Source organism: Alligator sinensis, unplaced genomic scaffold (assembly GCF_000455745.1).
Source record: "Alligator sinensis unplaced genomic scaffold, ASM45574v1 scaffold628_2, whole genome shotgun sequence".
Lineage (NCBI taxonomy): Eukaryota > Metazoa > Chordata > Crocodylia > Alligatoridae > Alligator > Alligator sinensis.
Window position 1 is genome coordinate 3921454 of NW_005841833.1, and position 18692 is coordinate 3940145.

At 40.6% G+C, this 18692-nt stretch overlaps 1 protein-coding gene across 9 annotated transcripts in view; it reads left to right on the top strand.

Annotated features, from left to right (window-relative positions):
- ATXN2 (ataxin 2) overlaps positions 1–18692 on the top strand; it is a 46906-nt gene that overhangs the window by 11527 nt on the left and 16687 nt on the right. For 4 of the 9 annotated variants that reach the window (XM_025198873.1, XM_025198866.1, XM_014518428.2 and 1 more), the window contains exons 6-17: positions 302–393; positions 3636–3833; positions 4372–4550; positions 6127–6336; positions 8529–8711; positions 10232–10420; positions 11163–11270; positions 12864–12934; positions 13762–14069; positions 14711–14774; positions 15167–15319; positions 17041–17107. In XM_025198873.1, coding sequence (XP_025054658.1) covers positions 302–393; positions 3636–3833; positions 4372–4550; positions 6127–6336; positions 8529–8711; positions 10232–10420; positions 11163–11270; positions 12864–12934; positions 13762–14069; positions 14711–14774; positions 15167–15319; positions 17041–17107 — 1822 coding nt within the window. Of the gene's footprint in view, positions 1–301; positions 394–2181; positions 2329–3635; positions 3834–4371; positions 4551–6126; positions 6337–8528; positions 8712–10231; positions 10421–11162; positions 11271–12863; positions 12935–13761; positions 14070–14710; positions 14775–15166; positions 15320–17040; positions 17108–18692 lie in introns of those variants that run through there. The other 5 variants (XM_014518424.2, XM_014518422.2, XM_025198857.1 and 2 more) reach the window with 4 other exon arrangements.

Genomic DNA, 18692 nt, shown 5'->3' on the forward strand with positions numbered 1-18692 from the left:
AAGCATCTGGTTGCCACTTCCTGTAAAAGAATTTAATGCTTTTGGTTTCGTGCAAGACAGAACATCTTACAGTGCAAAATGGGTGTGATGCTAGCATCAGTATTGGTTTTTTAGGTTAAAATATGTGGCTCTAGCAAATGTTTAAAAAACAAATCTCAATTTGGATTTATAATTTCAGCATCTGAAAATCAGATTTATAGCTATGAGTAAGGGCAAAAGGTCAAAATTCTGCCAACAGCCCTACATTTCAGGGAATGTATTTACCAGTACTATTTTGAAAACAAGCATCATTTTCTTCTAGTCTAATGGATGGGATCCCAATGACATGTTTCGTTACAATGAAGAAAATTATGGTGTAGTGTCTACTTATGACAGCAGTTTATCTTCTTATACGTAAGTTTCAACATATTTTTGTTGTTAGATTTGTCTAATCTTCTCCATCGTTCACCTAAATTTATGTTGTAAAGATGCAGAATGTTTACCTGTTCAGAGTGGTAGATCCCAACGATCCTTTACCAAGCAGATAAATGAATTCCTTTTTCCCAAACTACCCATTTCTGGTCAAATGAAATAATCTCCATACGTTTCCCCTTAAGTGGGAACAATTCATTTATAACATAAGCTTTTTTTATATATACTTTTTTTTTTTTTTTTTTAAACAGAAATTCTTTATGAATAAGACTGAAAGAATGAAACATTTTATATATGGTAACTTCTAAAGAAAATGCTTAAATCTGATTCTGATGAATGAATTGAATTTCCTAGGTTAAGGGAAAAAATCTCTAAAAATCCTTTCATTGCTGATCCCTGACAGTTGTATTCCCCAGATGTTTGACATGGTTCTAGTGTTCAGAGGGTGCATGGGTGTTGCATTGTGCGCCACGAATTAACTTTAAGCAGATATTATTTACCATATTTTACAAAACCTTCTGATCTCTACTCCGCCTTGACTTTGTTTTGAAACCTGGACTCATCCCTAATAATTTTCAGACATAGACTGTTAACTAGTTGTAAAATAAATCAGTGGTGTGACTGCCGAAGACAGCAGCAGAGAAGTATGTTTCTGGTCTTTACCACTTTCTGATTCCCAAAGCATAAATCCAGTCTGAGTTGGCAAGTGCTAGAAGAAACCACTTTGTTTCCCAGTGGATTAGGGCATTTGTGCGTTGCCCTCTGCCTTAAGAACCCTCTTTTTTTTTTTTTTTTTTTTTTTTCACTCTTGCCCAAGTGGATCTAATTTGCTGGGGTTCAGGAACTGCTGTCTGAACCAAGTGGCTCTTCAGGAGATCACTTGCAGCTGTTTGCAGAAAATGTTACCAAAGGCGTGTTCTTAACTTCTTGCACTGGGCATATCTTTCTTTCAGTCATGAGTAAAGTAATGCATGCCCTATTGGACAGTGCAGACGTTAACCAGTATACTGTAGGGAAGGGTTGGACTGTCATTGGTCTACAGCGAAGCGATAGTCAAAGTGCTTACCATGTCGGCTTCAAACCAAACTCTTTTGCTCCGTTGGATTGACCAAAACTTGTGCTTCTCCTCTGGCTTCAGAATCCTTTGTACTTTGAACTTGAATTTCTGGCGTCTTCCTTCCACATGGGTAGTTATGGGAGCTAAAACTTAATGGCGACTTTAAATCTCTGGGGAAACATTGTTTCCCTATCAAGAGAAGGCAACACTGGCAGTTTCCTCTTTATTGATGCTTGCTAAGCGGCCTGGAATTACAGCTGGAGGAGCAGGGAGGAGGTATGTCTTCCTTGTATGTTCTCAGCATTATGAGCAAGTAAAGGGGAAAAAAGAAAAGTACAGCAAAAGATCCATTTTTGGCCGAGTCTGTTCCCAATTTTGAATATTTGCAGATGTGTCTCTGCAGTTGCTAAGCTTGGAGGGTTTGTTTTTTCTCTTGTTGTCCTTTGAGCAAACCTTTTCTTCAGTTCTGAACTGGTAAAGGTTGAGATGGTTTGACACCTGGCTACAGTGACTAGACATATTGTTCCTCATTTCCATTTCTTCTTTATCAGCCTCTGAAAACACTCCTTCTCTACCTACTTCTTGGTTATCATGATACAGCTGCACTGGTTCTTTCTATGAAAAATAATTGTGTTTTTTGTTGGGTTTTTTAAAGCACCTTATATCCCTACTTCCATTTGAGGGGCCTGGTTTTCATCCTGTGCTTGAATAGCCCCTAGCACAATGAAGTCTAGGTTCCTAAGCACTGCGAGAACAAAAATACCAAGAAATGTGTGGGGCAGTTTCCAGATATCAGACAACAGGAGTATGCCTTGCTCCATTGTCAAAAATGTTAGCCGTTGCCTCTGTTCTCGTGGCAGGTGAGTGCTGCGTTGTGGCACATTTTTCATTTCAGCACTGTCGCCAGTGGCTGTTGGGTGCTATATAAATTGAAGCTGGTGCTGGCAGTTCTGTTAGTCTTAGTTATGATCCAAGCTGGAAGGTGTAACTCCACTTAGCAGTTTAGAGAGTGGCAGAGGAAAGTAGAGCATGGTTTAGTGCCTGGTGTTCCAGCAACAGATTTGTAATGGCTGTGGTCCAGTGCTCTAGTCCCTGGACTAAGATTTGGGAAAAGTGAGTTATATTCTAGTTCTGCCTCTCACCTTTCCTCTGACCTTAGATGAGTCACTGTACCCACATCCCTTCCCATCCTGTTTTATCTAGTTACAGGTTGATTGGAGTGGGGGTTGTCATTCGCTGCATCTGTGCAGCACCCAGAACAGTCAGGTCCCGATCTCAGTTGGAGCCTTTAGGCCCTGTGTACTAAGAAAAATAAATGTTTCTGGCATTTTTAATGAGTTGCGTGTTATCTTTAAAGTAGCAGATGAAAGCAGGCTGGGCAGCTGCCTTCTGGAGCATTGGGGTAAAATTGGTTTGCCAAGCTGAAAACAAGGCAGAGGAAATGATCTCATACTTCTGAGAAGATGCTTCAGTTCTCAGAATAAGCAAAAACCGAGTGCTACCATACGTTGATAAAGCAACCTATTTTTTTTTTTAAAGGGCAGTAAAGTAGGTGGAAGAAAAAATTGGACTTCCTTTCTTGAAGAAAGCAGTTTTCAAATTTAAAGCTTCCTGTTCACTCCTGAACTCACTTTGCTTTTAGTCTGCTATTTCAGTGGTTGTGTTGCATTGGTGCAGCTCTTTCCTGTAGTACTTTTCACTTGGAGATTGCTGCACACTTTCAAAAGGTGTGTTGTTACCCCATGTCCGAGATGGGTACCATGGTCTTGCTCTCATGGATACCATCCTGCCACATTGCTACTGGTTATAACAGTGGTGGCTGATGTTCCCAGAATGAATGTTTTCTGAGGTGTCTGACACCATTTGAATGTCAGGAAGCCTTGGCCTCTTGTGCTCTAGGGGTCCTCTGAACAGTCTATCCACAGAACTTCAGCTCAGAAGTTAAACTAAAAGGTTTCATTGTCAAGATCTCATAAGCTAATCACTGGCACACTTCATGGTGCTGGAAGCCAGCATCCTCACCTGCTTTATGGTTAGGGATTTTGCTAGTCAGAGAAATATGCTGCAGCCCAAGCTCTGTTTTTGGGAAATACAGTTTTTGTGGGTGACCTAAATGCTTCAAATACATCTCAGATTTGGTTTTTCTCTCCCCCTCCCCTTCTTGTAGGGTGCCCTTAGAGAGGGATAATTCAGAAGAGTTTTTAAAACGGGAAGCAAGAGCAACTCAGCTTGCAGAAGAAATTGAATCAAGTGCCCAGTACAAAGCTCGGCTTGCCTTGGAAAATGATGACCGGACAGAAGAAGAAAAATATACTGCTGTCCAGAGAAACTCCAGTGAGCGAGAAGGACATGGTGTGAACACTAGGTATTTAAAGCAAAATACTACTCTGTGTATAAAGGAGGCCTACAGTTTGCTGTGGCAGTAACTTAATTCTTGGAACATGTTTGCTTCTGGGAATTGCAATTGTGGCTTAAAAAAACCAAACACCCAAACCAGAAGTTGCTTGGAGAGTAGGGAGCAAGCCATCATTAATGTGTTACCTAGTATTTTAGTGCGGGCTTTGCAGATTGCCCAGTAAAGCATCTGCTATGCCAGAGTTGCTTGTCAGAGTTCAGTGCTGAATCAGCCATGGCCCTGTAGGATCACAGCACACTGCAAGAGGGCTTGCAGTCCATAACTGGTGATTCTGGATGCATGTCAAGTCATTTATTCTGTAACTGAACCAGAAGAGCATAGCAGCATTTAGAATGTAGAATGTATCTTAATTTTGATTGGCGGTGGAGAAAGGAGGCAGATATGAGGGAAACTTATGGATTGAAATGATGTTATTTTTCAGTTGTAAAGCATTGTCCTTATCATCCAACTCTGGCTACAATAGTGAAAGACATTTGCTGTGTTTCAGGGAAAACAAGTACATTCCTCCTGGACAACGAAATAGAGATGTCCTGTCCTGGGGAAGTGGAAGGCAGAATTCGCCCAGGATGGGCCAGGCTGGCTCGGGGCCCCCCATTTCGAGATCTGGATCCCATACTTCAGACTTCAGTCCAAACTCTGGAGCAGATCAAAGAGTAGTGAATGGAGGCAAGTATCTGTGCTAAGTAAATGAGCCCTAATTGATGAGAGTTTTTGTTTTAAAATCTTGGAAATGGTGTCTGTGATCCAGTTAGGTGAAATAGAGACAAAATAGTTAGGTGAGCATGTGGCATGTTTAAAAAAGGTGTCCGTAGATGCTTCTTATTTGGTTTTGATCTATGTGACCTGATGATAAATGATGACTCAACTATGCTTATATGTAGTTGGATGCAGGAGAGAATTTTATTTGTATGCCTCCTCCTAAAACGCTTCCAAGTTTAGGTGAGCAGGCTGTGTCCATCTTTAAAGGTTAGATGAAATCTGTCATGAAGATATTGAGCACAAACTTTTGTGTTAGGATGCAAGTGAGTTGAGCTGCAGTACTAACCTTCAGCTGTCCAGCAACTGTGGCTGAAACCTGCCTCTTTCACCAGTAGCAGAAGAAATCACTCTTGCCCTTGTATGTAAGGATTCAATCCGGCTCCCAGAGAAAACAGCGTTGCATTATACCTTGGTTTTATTGTGACATAGCACAGCTTGGCTATAGCCTGCAGTGGGAAGATAAAACGGTCAGATACAGCGGGAAAGGTTTTCCAGAAATCTTCTCTCCAGATAAATATTCTTGAGCATCTTCTGCTGTGTTTCTGTATATAAATTGCACAGAATGCAGCAGTGTTTCCAGTGACAAATGAACTCAATCCCCGTTTGCTGGTTGTTCATATATCAGCACTGTTACTTAAGTAGTAAATGCAGCTTTGGCAGGGGGAAATAGAGTAACATATGTGAAGAAACAGCATATAATATTTAATTGCAATTGTCTGGGGAGAAGGCCTGGGCAGTTGCTAGCTTAAGGTAAGTGATGCTTTCTTTTTAAATACATATTTAAATATTTTGATCTGCAATACAAACTCCTGCCCAACAGTGCTGACTTTGAAATCTCCCTCTTGCAGCCATATTATTTGTTCTCCTATTAATTTACATAATGCTTAAAACAGTTATAGCAGCTGTAAGTTGGTTGTTTGGCTTTGGAAAGTCACTGTTACACCTGTTCTTCTGAAATGTTAAATGAGCCCTCTACAGATGCTTACAGGGCACAAATGTCCGACTTCAGACACTGAACACGGCTGTTTTTTGTAAAGAAGTACTTTCTTTAGTTGATACTGCTCCTCACTAAGTGTGACGTGATATATAATAGCTATATAGTCAGCTGTGTACATGGATCGCCATTCAGGATCTGTTAGTAACTATTGATGCACCTTGTCAAGAGTTATGTACCGTAAAACATGTATATAAGCAACAAGCTAACAGATTAAGCTTTAACTGTCTATTCCTCAGTAGTATTTGTAGATCCTAAACTAACCCTTTGGGGAGCTCACGTTGCATTAAATCTGACCAGTCCAGAAGAGGGGAAAGCAAGCTGGCCGGGATTGTTTTACCACTTGTGGAAAGAACCAAACGTGTCCCCAAAGGGTTAAACATGTATATGAAATCATTTTTGTCATGTTTTGCTTTTTTTCTGTTTACCTTTTCCCCCATGATTTTTCTTTAGTTTTTATACTTTCCTTCATATCATTTGTTCTGTCAGGTGTTCCCTGGCCATCGCCTTGCCCATCTCCTTCCTCTCGCCCACCTTCTCGCTACCAGTCAGGTCCCAACTCTCTTCCACCTCGGGCAGCCACCCCTACAAGGCCGCCCTCCAGGCCCCCCTCGCGGCCATCCAGGCCCCCGTCTCACCCCTCTGCTCATGGTTCTCCAGCTCCTGTCTCTACTATGCCTAAACGCATGTCTTCAGAAGGTACAATACCACGATTTGTTCATGTTTTTGTTTGTCTTTGTTTAACTCCTTTGTGAGTTTAATTACAAAATTGTTTTTCCTCTTCATTACTTAACCTATAATTTGTGTTTAACTTTAGTTTAGTTTATCAGACTGTTTCTATTAACCTTTTTTTATTTAAAGAAACTTTACAAAAACACCAATATAAAGCTGTGAAATTTCCCCAGTTGGTATGGAATAAGCTCAGCTTTGTAATGCTGCTCAGTGTCTTAACCCAGAAAACAGCAACATGGTGGACCCCAGTATATGTTAGAGGGCTTTCTCCAAAACATTTTTTTTTTCCTTTTTTTTAATCTGGATGAAATTTCAAGAGCATTATCCTAGTATTACCACAACAGTTTTACATTCATTACACTCTTTGGAGCCACTTCTGTTCAGATCATAGAACTCTATAATAAGTGCACTGTGAAATAAGGATTAAAATAAGGTATTCAGAAACAAACCTGTAGAAAATGTGCGTCTGTTTGATTTACGTTTTATGTAAGGGGAGCAGCAACACAGGTAAACCTTTAGGAGCTACCAATGCTGATTTAAAATAATATATTAAATTGCATAGCTATGCGTGGGGAAACATCTAAATTTAAGTGGTGTATGGTGTGCTCTAGTGTTGTGGTGATTGGGCACCTTCACAACATTAGACTGTGCAACATAACCTAGTAAATCAGAAGAAAGGGACCCATGTTGTATAGTGTGTGCCATGCAGGCAGTTTGGAGGGGTATCTTAACAGCTATTCTCGACTGACATTTCTGCAAAAGAGGATTATTGCCCATCACCTGAATTAGTTGCTGATAAGGTGTGACCTGCATGATAGAATTTCAAGATCACTTCTGCCAAGTAAGGAGATAGTGATTGACATACCTGTAGGACTGACTCTGCTTTTTGCCCATTGTTACTAGCCTTCTTGAATGACAGAGCTTGAGAATCCAGCCTGCTGGTTTCACTTGTTAGCAGTTTTAAGTCAGTCATCAGGTTTGAAGTGGGGTGTTTCTTATTGTAATGCACACATTTTAAAAAAAACATACATTTTAGAAAACCTCTCTTCAGGGAAATGTGGTTCCAGTTTGCCTGTAGATAGTTTGGATTAAAATGTAATAGTCTTAAAATTGGTGGGTAAAGTTCGGAGTGCCTCTTTTCAAGCTGTTAAGTCTCCTGCTAGACTTAATTGATACTTCAGAATTTTATCTGAATACAGAAGGCTATAATTTTATATTTTTCTCTATTAGAGTCCACGCTTTTTAAACAGTTGAAATATTGCAGTTGATTAACACGTTCACTGGGTGCAAATTATTTTTTCTGTTCTAGTGCCAGTCTTCAAATCTGAACTTTAAGGAAAGATTGAGTGAAAATACTTCCATGTATTAATGTTGAGCATTATAAAGAACTTGCGCCAAGTTCGGTAGCTGCTTTTTATGGCAAGTTTTTGCTCAACTCTAAAGCTCCATACCTTGTTCTGAGGTGCCAGTCTCTAATTTTGGGAGCTCAAGACTCTTGAAGTCACAGACCAGGCTTGATCCTTGAGAAAACAGTAATTGGTTCAGTGGAACTTGCTGCTGGGCAGTGACCTTTCACAGGTGGATAATGCAGGCTGCATGGAGAACCCTTCACTAATCCCCCCCATGAAGGCACTGGTCAACCAGTGGAGACTTCCCTAAGGGTGCTGACCCTGTGGCGAGAGAGCAGTTCTAGCCTTGAACTTCTTAAGCCATATCCTGTGAATGCTTTATAGCTCAGAACTAGTTTTATGACTTCAGGTTCCAGCACTCCATTAGAGAAGCTAGTAGACTTACATTTTGGCTTGGGTCACAGTGGGCAAAAATGAACTGCGTACCAGGAATGAATTTCAGTTCTCTTGGCAATAGATTGGCACCCTATTTGTTAAAAGCTTCTGAAGCTGTCACTGAACTACAGCTCTGTTAACAAGGTGATGGGCATGTCAAAACTTAGGTTCATTGGACCAATACTATTTTCCTAGTTTCACTGAGCCACTGGAGCCCCCATTTGTGGCCAACACCAATTTAACTCAGTTTGTTACATTGCCTTTATAGCAGGGGGTTATGGAGATTTGAAGCTTTAAATTTGGTTGTGAATGTAGGTATGCTTAATGTAACAGACTGATATTCATAGTATGGGGATGTGTTGTTTTTTTTCCCAGGGCCACCACGGATGTCTCCAAAGGCACAACGGCACCCTCGAGGTCACAGAGTCTCTACTGGTAGGGGTACAATTTCAAGTGGCTTAGAATTTGTATCTCATAATGCACCAGGGGAAGCATCTACTGCTACAGTGGCACGAGGCGGCCCTTCAGGTGGGACGTGGTCATCAGTGGTCAGTGGGGGTAGGTATAGCTTGGCTTATTGCAGATGGCTTGCAGGGATGTTTTGGAATGTGAATGTTCAACTTCTAGACAGCTCAGTCCCTGATTAAAGAGCAGGCTTTGCTAACTCCAGGTTGCATGGATTAAAAGGAAGCAGCAAGACTTTTAACAGTGAGTTTAGCAACATGATTGTGTGCATTCCACCCTAAAGGGTGTGATGTTGCCCGAACTACAAAGAGGTGGTTCTGTCAGCTTTGCTGTTAAATGCAATGTAAAGGAAGAGGAATGCCTAGGAATTAGCTGAATTGAAGGCCTAGTCTTAGGAAAGCTATTGGAGGAAGCAAGTAACAGGTGCATGTTGAGTAAGCCCAACTGCCTGTGAACAGAAGTTATGCAACTGGAATAGTTCATTTTTATATCAGTGAGGAGCTTGGGTGAAGGAAACTTGGTGTGGTTGGGAAAGAGGAGGTTACACTTCAGGTGAAAGGTTCATAAGGGAACTTGGAATTACGGGGTTTCCTTCAGTGATCCAGGTTTCAACATGCTGCTTTGCTGTTTTTATAAATCAGGATGTCAGTGCACAGTTGGTGCCAGCAACTCCAGAATTCCTTGTCAGAAGATTTTAGTTAATAGTCTGTTAAATATTAAGCCTTCAATTTAAGCCGGTTCTTGTGACATTTGTTACCTGCTCTTGAGGCCTGTGTAATATGGAGTGTGTCTCAGTTGGCAGCAGCCAGCCTGCTCTGGAGACCCAAGGGGGAGAGTTTGGAGCTGGAACTTTAGAAAATTGAACAAAGGAGAACTTTTTCTAGGAAAGAACATGTGAATACATCATTGTTCTGTTATGTACAGCCAGCCTCTTAGACCTGCTGCCTCATGGAAAACCCGTTAAGTGTTGTACATGCTGTCACTGTCCCGGAGCGGTTTCTTCCCTTGATTTATGAACATTCAGGAGGGTCGTTACCATGCAAACTATCAGAGGAGCAGACTGTCTCCTCCTAAAAGTAAATATTCTGCATGCATTTATAACTAGGACTGGTGGGCCAGAAGAATAGCTCCAGTAGCTGGGTGTATGAATTAAATACTTCAGTTTTCCAGGAGGCGTCAGTCTCTAGAGGATTGTGCAAAGCAAGTTGATTGTCAGGTGCTTACATCTTTCAGTCATTTAAAAAAAAAAAAAAATGTTTTACATCTGTTTGTATAGAAGGCCGGCCACCTTTTTTGCTCTGCCTGAAACTAAGTGTTAATATGAGCTATTGTGGTTGGACCGATGGGGATTGCAGTTTCATTGTAGGACCACAGGGCAGTGAATATGTGTTGAGGGAATCTTTCTGCAGAAAAATCCCACTTCTTATCTGAAATGCTGCACTGTAAAGCACTAGGAAATGTACCTGCAAGGTAAACAGGTTTTCAGTTCATGTACACTGTTGTGCTGTTTTTTTAAAGCATGTTCTTTAAGCCTTATTTTATTAATATGGAGTGGTTTGGACAGCTTGATTTTTATCCATTAACTTTTTTTTTTTTTTTTAATTTATTTCTAGTTCCCAGATTATCCCCCAAGACCCACAGGCCCAGGTCACCAAGGCAGAGCAGCGGTTCCACCAGTGCAGCTTTGTCCTCTCCTCAAGCTGGAACTACTCCCACTGAATCAGTTGCGATGCCAGTTCCAGCAGCCTCTCCCACACCTGCTAGCCCTGCGTCCAACAGAGCAGTCACCCCATCCAGTGAAGGTGAATTCCCATCGTACTTTGAATGATTTATTTTCAGCCAAAGGGAAGAATAAAAATTCATGTAACCAAACCCTACACTTCTCTGCAGAAAACACAGCTTTTTCTCTCTCTTTATGTAACTTGATTTCCCTATGTATCAGTTTCCTTTTTCCTGGGAGGAACACTTACCATAGCAGAAACATTTGGACAGACTAGCAAACTTCTAATTGTTCTTTGCTGCTCATAAGACTAGATCATGGTGATGCTGAAAGTGACCTGACACAAGATTTCTGAAACAATTGAGTTTTTGACCTGCCTGCTCTCTGCTTCATAAAGAAATCCATGCATTTGCTAGAAAGTTGCTTTTGTTAGATTAGTTAAAGGTCTTGGAACACACACACACCTCCCTCGCCTCTTAATCAAAGGACTGAGGTGGTTGGATTCCAGAACAGAGGTTTTCTTTATCCACATTTTTAAAAATAATTTTCTAGATGACTCCTGAGAGTCTTCCGGTCTAGATGGAACCAGAATTTCTAATGTAAAAAAGGGGAAATCTTTCAGCCCCATATCATGTATCATAACAATTCATTTAAAAAAAAAGTAATTTTATTAACACTTGACTTGAGAGAGATTGTAGATGAAAAACAGATGATTTTTCTCTTCTGTTCCTAAAGTTTTCCCCATATATTTCCTTCTTCACAGTCCTTATATTTCTGATCAGTTTGTGTGTGAAAATAACACTGAATTGGAATTCTGTTTCCAGCTAAAGATACCAGACTTCAGGACCAGAGGCAAAATACTGCAGCAGGAAACAAGGAAAATACTAAGCCAAGTGAGACTTCACCTAGCTTTCCTAAACCTGAGAACAAAGGTTGGTATCTTTAAAACTTCGTTAATTGTTCTGGAGGAATTCCCAGAGCTGCAAGTACAGACTGCAGCCTCATCTGATGGAATCAACATTTTAATAGTTACTTTAGTGAAAGTCACAAGCCTTTGTCTTAGACTTTTGCACAGCTGTGAAATTGAACGGCATCAGAAACTGCAGAGGGAATGCTCTTCTTTATCCACTCTGTCCAGTGATCAAATAAAAGGGGAACACTTCTGTTAACAAACCTTATTAAAACTCCTTTTTAACTGACCAAAAATAGGCCGGTTTCGCTTCATGAAGTGTTACATTCATGAAACTTCTCAGCTTCCTCATTATTACAGTTCTCCTAGCAGCCAAAAGTGTGCTCAGCATTTTCATTCAACTTTTCCTTGTAGCCTGGTCTTTTCATGTTCACACAGTTGAAACATCCTCTTTTGTATCATTGGACTTGTTCATTTTTTTTTTCTCTTTGGTCTTAATTTTTTCCTTGAATTCAAGGAAAAATTTAAGGTTTCCATTTTGGCACATGCAGTTTGAAGCATGGGTGCTAGTAGTAAATGATTTTTTGGCAAGTGCTTGAGAAATCCTTTGTTCTTCAGCTAGACTTTCAACATCTGTAGAATTGTATGCTAAATATTTGTGTAGCAGTACCTGTTACCCCTCCTTCAGTAGGAGGGTGGAGTAAAACTGTTGTGCGCTAACTGTATATTTAAAGAAATTGAACCCAAACCTGTATTAAGTTTGCAAATTTAGAATAACAAATGCATAAGCTCTCATTAGAAGTTGTTGCTGTATGTGGGGAAATAAGCATATAAATAAGCAAGAACTATTGTTCCATAATAATCTCACTCTCATTCAGGCAGCTCTAGTTGTATGTTAAAATGTTATAATTTTCTAGTTAATTTGGATGAATGTCGTACATCGTGTTGCTTTAATTGGGTTCCCTTGTTGTCTTAGTTTAAACTGAATTTGTAACTTGAAACTGCAAAAATTCTTGCTAGTGGAGTGTAACATATAGTGTGTGTCTTGTGGTTTTATGGTCTGCTGTCTTTCTAACATACAACGCCTCTGCAGATTTTTGATCTGGTCTCAGTGAAAAGGCATTCAAGACCTGCACTTCAAATGGCCTAAGAGCCATGGATGTAACAACTATTTGTTGTTGAATGCGGAAGTAGTGGAATACAGTGAGACTGCTTCAATGTGGGGGAACAGGAATGAAGAGCTGCAGTGGACAAGCAGCTGCTTTTATTTTCCTCTGTGTTAAATGAGTGGATCAGTTACTTCAGACAAATTCAAGAGGAAAGGAGGATAGATTGCAACTCGAGATCTGCACAGAGCTTAACTTAAAATCCCCAGGTTGAAATACATTGAGATCACCCACTCATCCCTTAGTTTGGCCCTTGAAGTTTTTCATCTTTTTCCGCTCTTGGCTGGATTAGGATTGCTATACAGTGTTTGCTCTGCTTGGAGTTGCAGCAGCCTCTTAAATCAAGGCATTTATCTGTTTTGTTCTTGTAAGATTTATGTTCGTGACTCTGAGCTTGCTTTGTGCTTAGTCAGAATTTAGACTTTGAATATGTATATTATGTTTGGCAGGTGTATCTCCAGTTGTTTCAGAACACAGAAAACAGATTGATGACTTAAAGAAATTTAAGAATGACTTTAGGGTAAGTATGCTTCATATGCACAACTATCTTTTAGTCAACCAATATGCACTTTTTTTTCTTTTGATGTGAGTCTAGATTTCCTATTAATGAGCTGAACATATTTATCAACAGGAAAACTGTTCAGATTAGCATGTAATTCACACAAAAAATATCCATGTAAAATTGTGACACAAGCCAGTATGAAGTCAGTGGTGACTCTGCTTGATCTGCCTGTAGTGATCAGGTGTCCCAGTGAGATAAGAATATGCAACATTTAGATTACAGTTTAGATGTTCTAGTGAAATGCTGCTTGGAACCTGTTGATCTCTGGGCCCAAGAAGCTAGAACATTGGGAGAACACACATTTAACTGCTTGAAGTAAGCTGTATTAGGTCTTTCCTTTTACAAAATTGCTAGCTAACAGCAACAGCAGATGTACCATGCTATGTCTAATAACTTTCCTAAAACATTCTAACCAAACTTCTTAAATACCTAAGAACACAAATGGGTTTTAAATCGGTTACCTAATTGTTAAGTGTCACTTAAGTTGCACAGAAGAATATATAGAGACTTCTTGGGTTTGTCCTAATTTGTTCCCTCCTTAAAAAATGAAAAGGAATTTCTTGAGCTCCATCAAATTGCTTTTTTTAACATCTGCATGGAGGCTCCCCATATGTGTGCACTTCTTAAAATTCAAAACAAAAAAGTGTATCCTCAATTGAAATGTTTTTCATGCTGAAGCGATACACGTTTAATGGAACATTCCTTCTGATCATACAAGAATTGTCTTCTACATGTTTGCAAGGAGATGATACTTGCTGAAAGTATTAATAATTCTTTGTTTTCAGTTACAGCCAAGTTCCACACCAGACACAGTGGATCAGCTGCTAAATAAAAACCGAGAAAATGAGAAATCAAGAGAGACAATGAAAGAGAAAACAGAATCAACTTCTAAAGAATCTGTTGTTGAAACCAGCAGTAATGCCAACTCTAACAGTGGCAGTAGCAAGCCGAATAGTCCCAGTATTTCTCCATCAATTAGTAGTAGCTCTGAGCAGAAGCGAGGGCCAGAAGTAACCTCCCAAGGTGTACAAACATCTGGACCAGGCAGTAAACAAGAGAAGGAGGATAAAGAGGAGAAAAAAGATACCGCTGAGTAAGTAATTACAGGTTTAAGGCAGTATTTTTGTTTGGGGTGGGGGGCAGAGGATAGGAAGTAATTTCTTAGCATTTGCATAATATGAAACCAGGTTCTAGCTTGAAAAGAATGAATACTTTGAAGACCTCTGAGCTAAGTGGGTGAACTTATCTCCATTTTACAGATAGGAGAAGTGAGGCAGAGGTGAATGACTTGCTTGGTGCCATGCAATAAACCAGTGCCAAGGCTGTAAAATAAGTGCTTTTGTCCTCCTGCCCCTTCTGTTAATTCAGTTTACAACTTGCATCGAAGGCAGGCTGTGCAGAAACAGGCATGGTGGTTGCATTTTGTCTGGACATTGCTGTCCATGTAGCCTTAGTTGGCTAACATTGTATTTTCTGTAACCTAGTTGCATTCCCCTCCTCACCCCCATCCCTCTAATGTTAGTTCCTCGCTGGGACGATTTGTATTTCCCTACTGGCTTTGTCATCTTTTTGGATTCAGAATCCTAATCACCTGTCATGTTTCTCAGAAGCCTGCTCAGATGAGATTTTTATGGGATGTTTGTTACTCTAAAACTTGAACCGTGGACAAATTCTGGGGAAACAGTTGTTGGGGAATAACTCTAAACCTTGAATTCCTTGTATGTGTTTGTTTAGGCAAGTTAGAAAATCTACACTTAATCCAAATGCAAAGGAGTTCAACCCTCGATCTTTTGCTCAGGTAAGTTGCTTTTTTATTTTGGCATGTACATTACAGACATCTTGGGTAACTGCAATCGAATGGTTTTTCTTCATTCCTGTTTCGGGTCAGCTCCTTCATGTTGGACAGTAGTTTTCCATGTCCTGTCTCTCTCCCTGGCTTGAACCAATTTTCCTGCCTAATAATTTGCCAGCACAGGCAGCAGCTCGAACACAAGTCTTTCTAGTTCTGGAATCCTAATACACTTTTGCTTTCAGTTTCTCAGCTTTTCCATGCAAGCAGGTGAACAGGTTCAGTCCTTCTGGTCAGTTTAAATGTTATATAGGAGCACAAATAAGGTTCACATTCAGGATATAAATTGGGGTACTCTGCATTCCCCCGACACTGAGCTGACCACCTCTGTTTATTTGCAGCCAAAGCCCTCTACGACACCCACCTCGCCTCGTCCACAGGCTCAGCCCAGCCCTTCTATGGTGGGTCATCAACAGCCGACTCCAGTGTATACTCAACCTGTCTGTTTTGCACCAAATATGATGTACCCAGTTCCAGTGAGTCCGGGCGTGCAGGTAAAGCAACTCAAGTTTAATTGCTTGATAGAATGTGAAGCTCTCAGCATGTTTCAGGTGATATCCGAGTGCTTAGTCTTTAAAAATTGACGGAACACAATGAGGCCTGTTGTGCTGGCTGTTACGCCGAGTGCTCGTGGAAGTGGACACCATTATACATATGTACAGGTTCTGTTTCATTTCTGGCTTATGCCGTTACCTAACCACAAACATGCAGAGCTGCCTCTTGCCATGGGTGTTCTGAATTTTAAATTTTTATAGGAATTCCTGGGGCGATGCGTTTCAAAGGGACTGTGATTCTTACTAGCTGGGTTACCCTTGCTCTGCTTTCTGCATGCTCTCGTACAACTGACAAGTGAGCTGATGTTTTCTTCCAGGTGTGCAGTGGTCTTTTTATGTTCTGTACTAGCATTTGTTCCCCTCTCAGCCCCTAGCCATGTTGCTAGACTGCTCTCATCATAGAGGCTGCACCCTATATAGTAGCTTGATGAGATGTGCAGCATCTGCCATAAACTTGACCTGTAGACTTTCTTCTGCCAATGTTATACCTTGAGTCGCTGCTCTTCTTGAGAGGAGATTGTTGCAGACCACATGTTCTTGGACATCTGGACACACAAACTTAATAGCAATACCTACAGGGGAATTCTGTTACACAATTGACCTAGAGCCATCCTTACAAGCCTAGAGCACTGAACTGTTGGCCAAAATTATTGTGTTGTCTTTATGTAGTCCTGACTGAGCAATATCCTGTGCGGAGCTGAGTGAGTGAATGGTGGGGATGAAGGATTGCTACAGTAAAGCTAAAGCTGGCCTTGCAAAATGTTAAATTAATGCTCTTCTATCTTATCTGGTGGCTTCCATATGCAAGTTAGATTCTATTGCACTCTCTTGAGCTGATGGGGAATCCTGGTATTTTGGCTGAGGAACAGGTCATACTAGGAAAGGCTGCAGCCCTTTCAAATACTGATACCATGTAACTCGGCAAACCATCAAACTTCTATAAATGTTTGTGGTGCAGCTTCTTTCAGCACAAGAATGCAGAGCTGTGCTACTGGAATGTGTTTCAGGTTCATTTTTAGTAGCAACAAATTAAAAAAACAAAAACAAACTCAACTCCTTTTTTTTTTTTTTTTTTTTTTTTTTTTTTGATTGTAATCATTATGTGACCTCAACAAAGCACTAAAATGTCAATATTGTGGGATAAGGTTTTACATTAAAATAAACGATCATTGTAGAGTTTAGATTACAAGTGTGGTTCTACTCCTTTTTTCTTTTTCCTGAAAGTATGATCTAGTTCACTGGCTCTCAAACGCTTTGGGGTTGTACACCCCATTTTAAATGTTTGATGGCTGCACTACCTCCCCTCATAAGTGTGTTGAGTAAGAAAAGGTAGTACTCGTTTCCCTAGAATTGCACTCCAGCCACTCCACCAGCAGAAAGGTTTGTGTAGAGGTGTTTTTCAGATAGTGTTTTTTCTTTTCCTCCATTTAGGTTTCCTCTAATTATTGTGCTCTTGACACTGTTGCCATCTTTTATAGTTTGTCTTGGAGAAATAAAAAATGCACTAGTTCTTGGGAGAGAACAAAGATTATTTCTGATTTTCACTTGTGGTTACAAACTGTTACAAGAGTCCTGGCTGAAAATGCCTAGCTGATGTTTCTCGGACAGTTTTAAATGGCCTATTCTAATCTCCATATTTTTATTTTTTTTTTTAATTTCAGCCTTTGTATCCTATTCCCATGACACCCATGCCAGTGAACCAAGCCAAGACATATAGAGCAGGTAAAGGTGAGAGTAATACTGCCTGTTCAGTTTAAGACTGCATGTGGCATGAATAGAGAAACAGACTTGCACACCGTTGTCCAGATGATGTTGTTACCTTGTTCTCTGCCAGTATTTACTTATTTAATCAGCATAAGTAAGTAGCAATGCAAATTCTGTGTTGACTATTAAAAATGCTATGTGATGTTAGGATTGCATGCATCTGAATTTAGTACATGGTGACCACATTTCAAAATGCTTCCAATATTTTGAAACATCCAGCTGCCAAACAGCTCAGTCTCCCGTATTTCCCAGATGGTGAAGAAGAGGATCTCTCTGTAGCAGTTGCAGCAGAGCATTGATTTGGTCTCAGTAGGATATTTTTATAGTATTCTTCCACTAACTTCCACGGTACCCTGCAGAAAAGAGTCTATTTTTGTTCCTCCTTGCAGTCTTGGAGCACCACTCAGAATGGCTTCCTGCTGCTCTCATGAGCTCACTAGGTTTTGAATCCATCTTGCATTCAAAGAATGGAATAAGTGCTTTAACCCAGTATTTCTAGGGCTGTATTGTGCTTCCCTGGGAGTGATGCCTGGCTATCTGGTGTGTATACATAACTGAAGGGCAGTGCCTAAGTTTTAATGCACCTGGTGTGCAGAAAGCAGGAGCTGTTTTGCTATGGCCTTGTTACAGTAAATACTTCTACATTTGTCTGTTTTGACAGTTTGAGTTTTGCATTCTTTGCTGGTTTGGGTTTAAGCCCCAGTTACTGGAGGCAGTTGAATGTGAGAGCATCTCTGCTCTGGTTTTAAAGAAGGGGTAATACCTGTAATAGTTGTGAAGAAAAGTTAGATAAGTGTATCCTAAAGCTACGAACCAGAAAGCAAAAATAAAAACTCACAAAAGGATTTTATTTTCAAATCCCCTGAGGGGAGGGGGTGCTGGGCAGGTCTGACTACATGGGATTACTGTTCTGATTATACCAGTTATGTATTGTGTTCTTTACTCTCCATGTCCCTCTTCCCTTGAGGTGAGAGCACGTAGGAAGTATCGGTGTTCAAGCCATTCAAGCACGTGTTTGCAGTAGATGAAGTCTCTGTTGTGTGCAGGACAGCTTTGCAGAGTGTAGCCCCTCCTAATGAAACACTGTGTAGGCCTTTAAGTTTCAGAGACCGCTAATATAATCACTTTCTTCCCTGCTCTCTGCTGTCGGATGAAGTGCTCTGTTCTTTCGTTTTAAGTACCTTCCTTCAGTGTTGCAGTGACTTCTGTTTTGTGACTCTCCTGTGATGCACGTTTCTCAACCATCATGTGGGGTTTGCCTTTAAATCCCAGGCATTGAAGCTCCATTTTATGTTGTTGAAGCTGCTTTTTTGCCTTAAGAGCTTTTTTCTATTTGTTTTGCAAGTGAAACGCCATCTTCCCAAACAAGCTTGCTGCTGCCTCTTCAATGTTGCTGCCCCTCTTCCTCTCGCTCTGTGGGTCTATCTGCTGCAGTGTAGCATAGCAGTTACCTGAGCTGCCTACAGACAAGTCAGCTTGGGCCCTGGAACTGCGGCAGTGCAGGAGCCCAGCAGTGCTAAATTACCCTGTCTGTCCTCAGCAGAGAGAA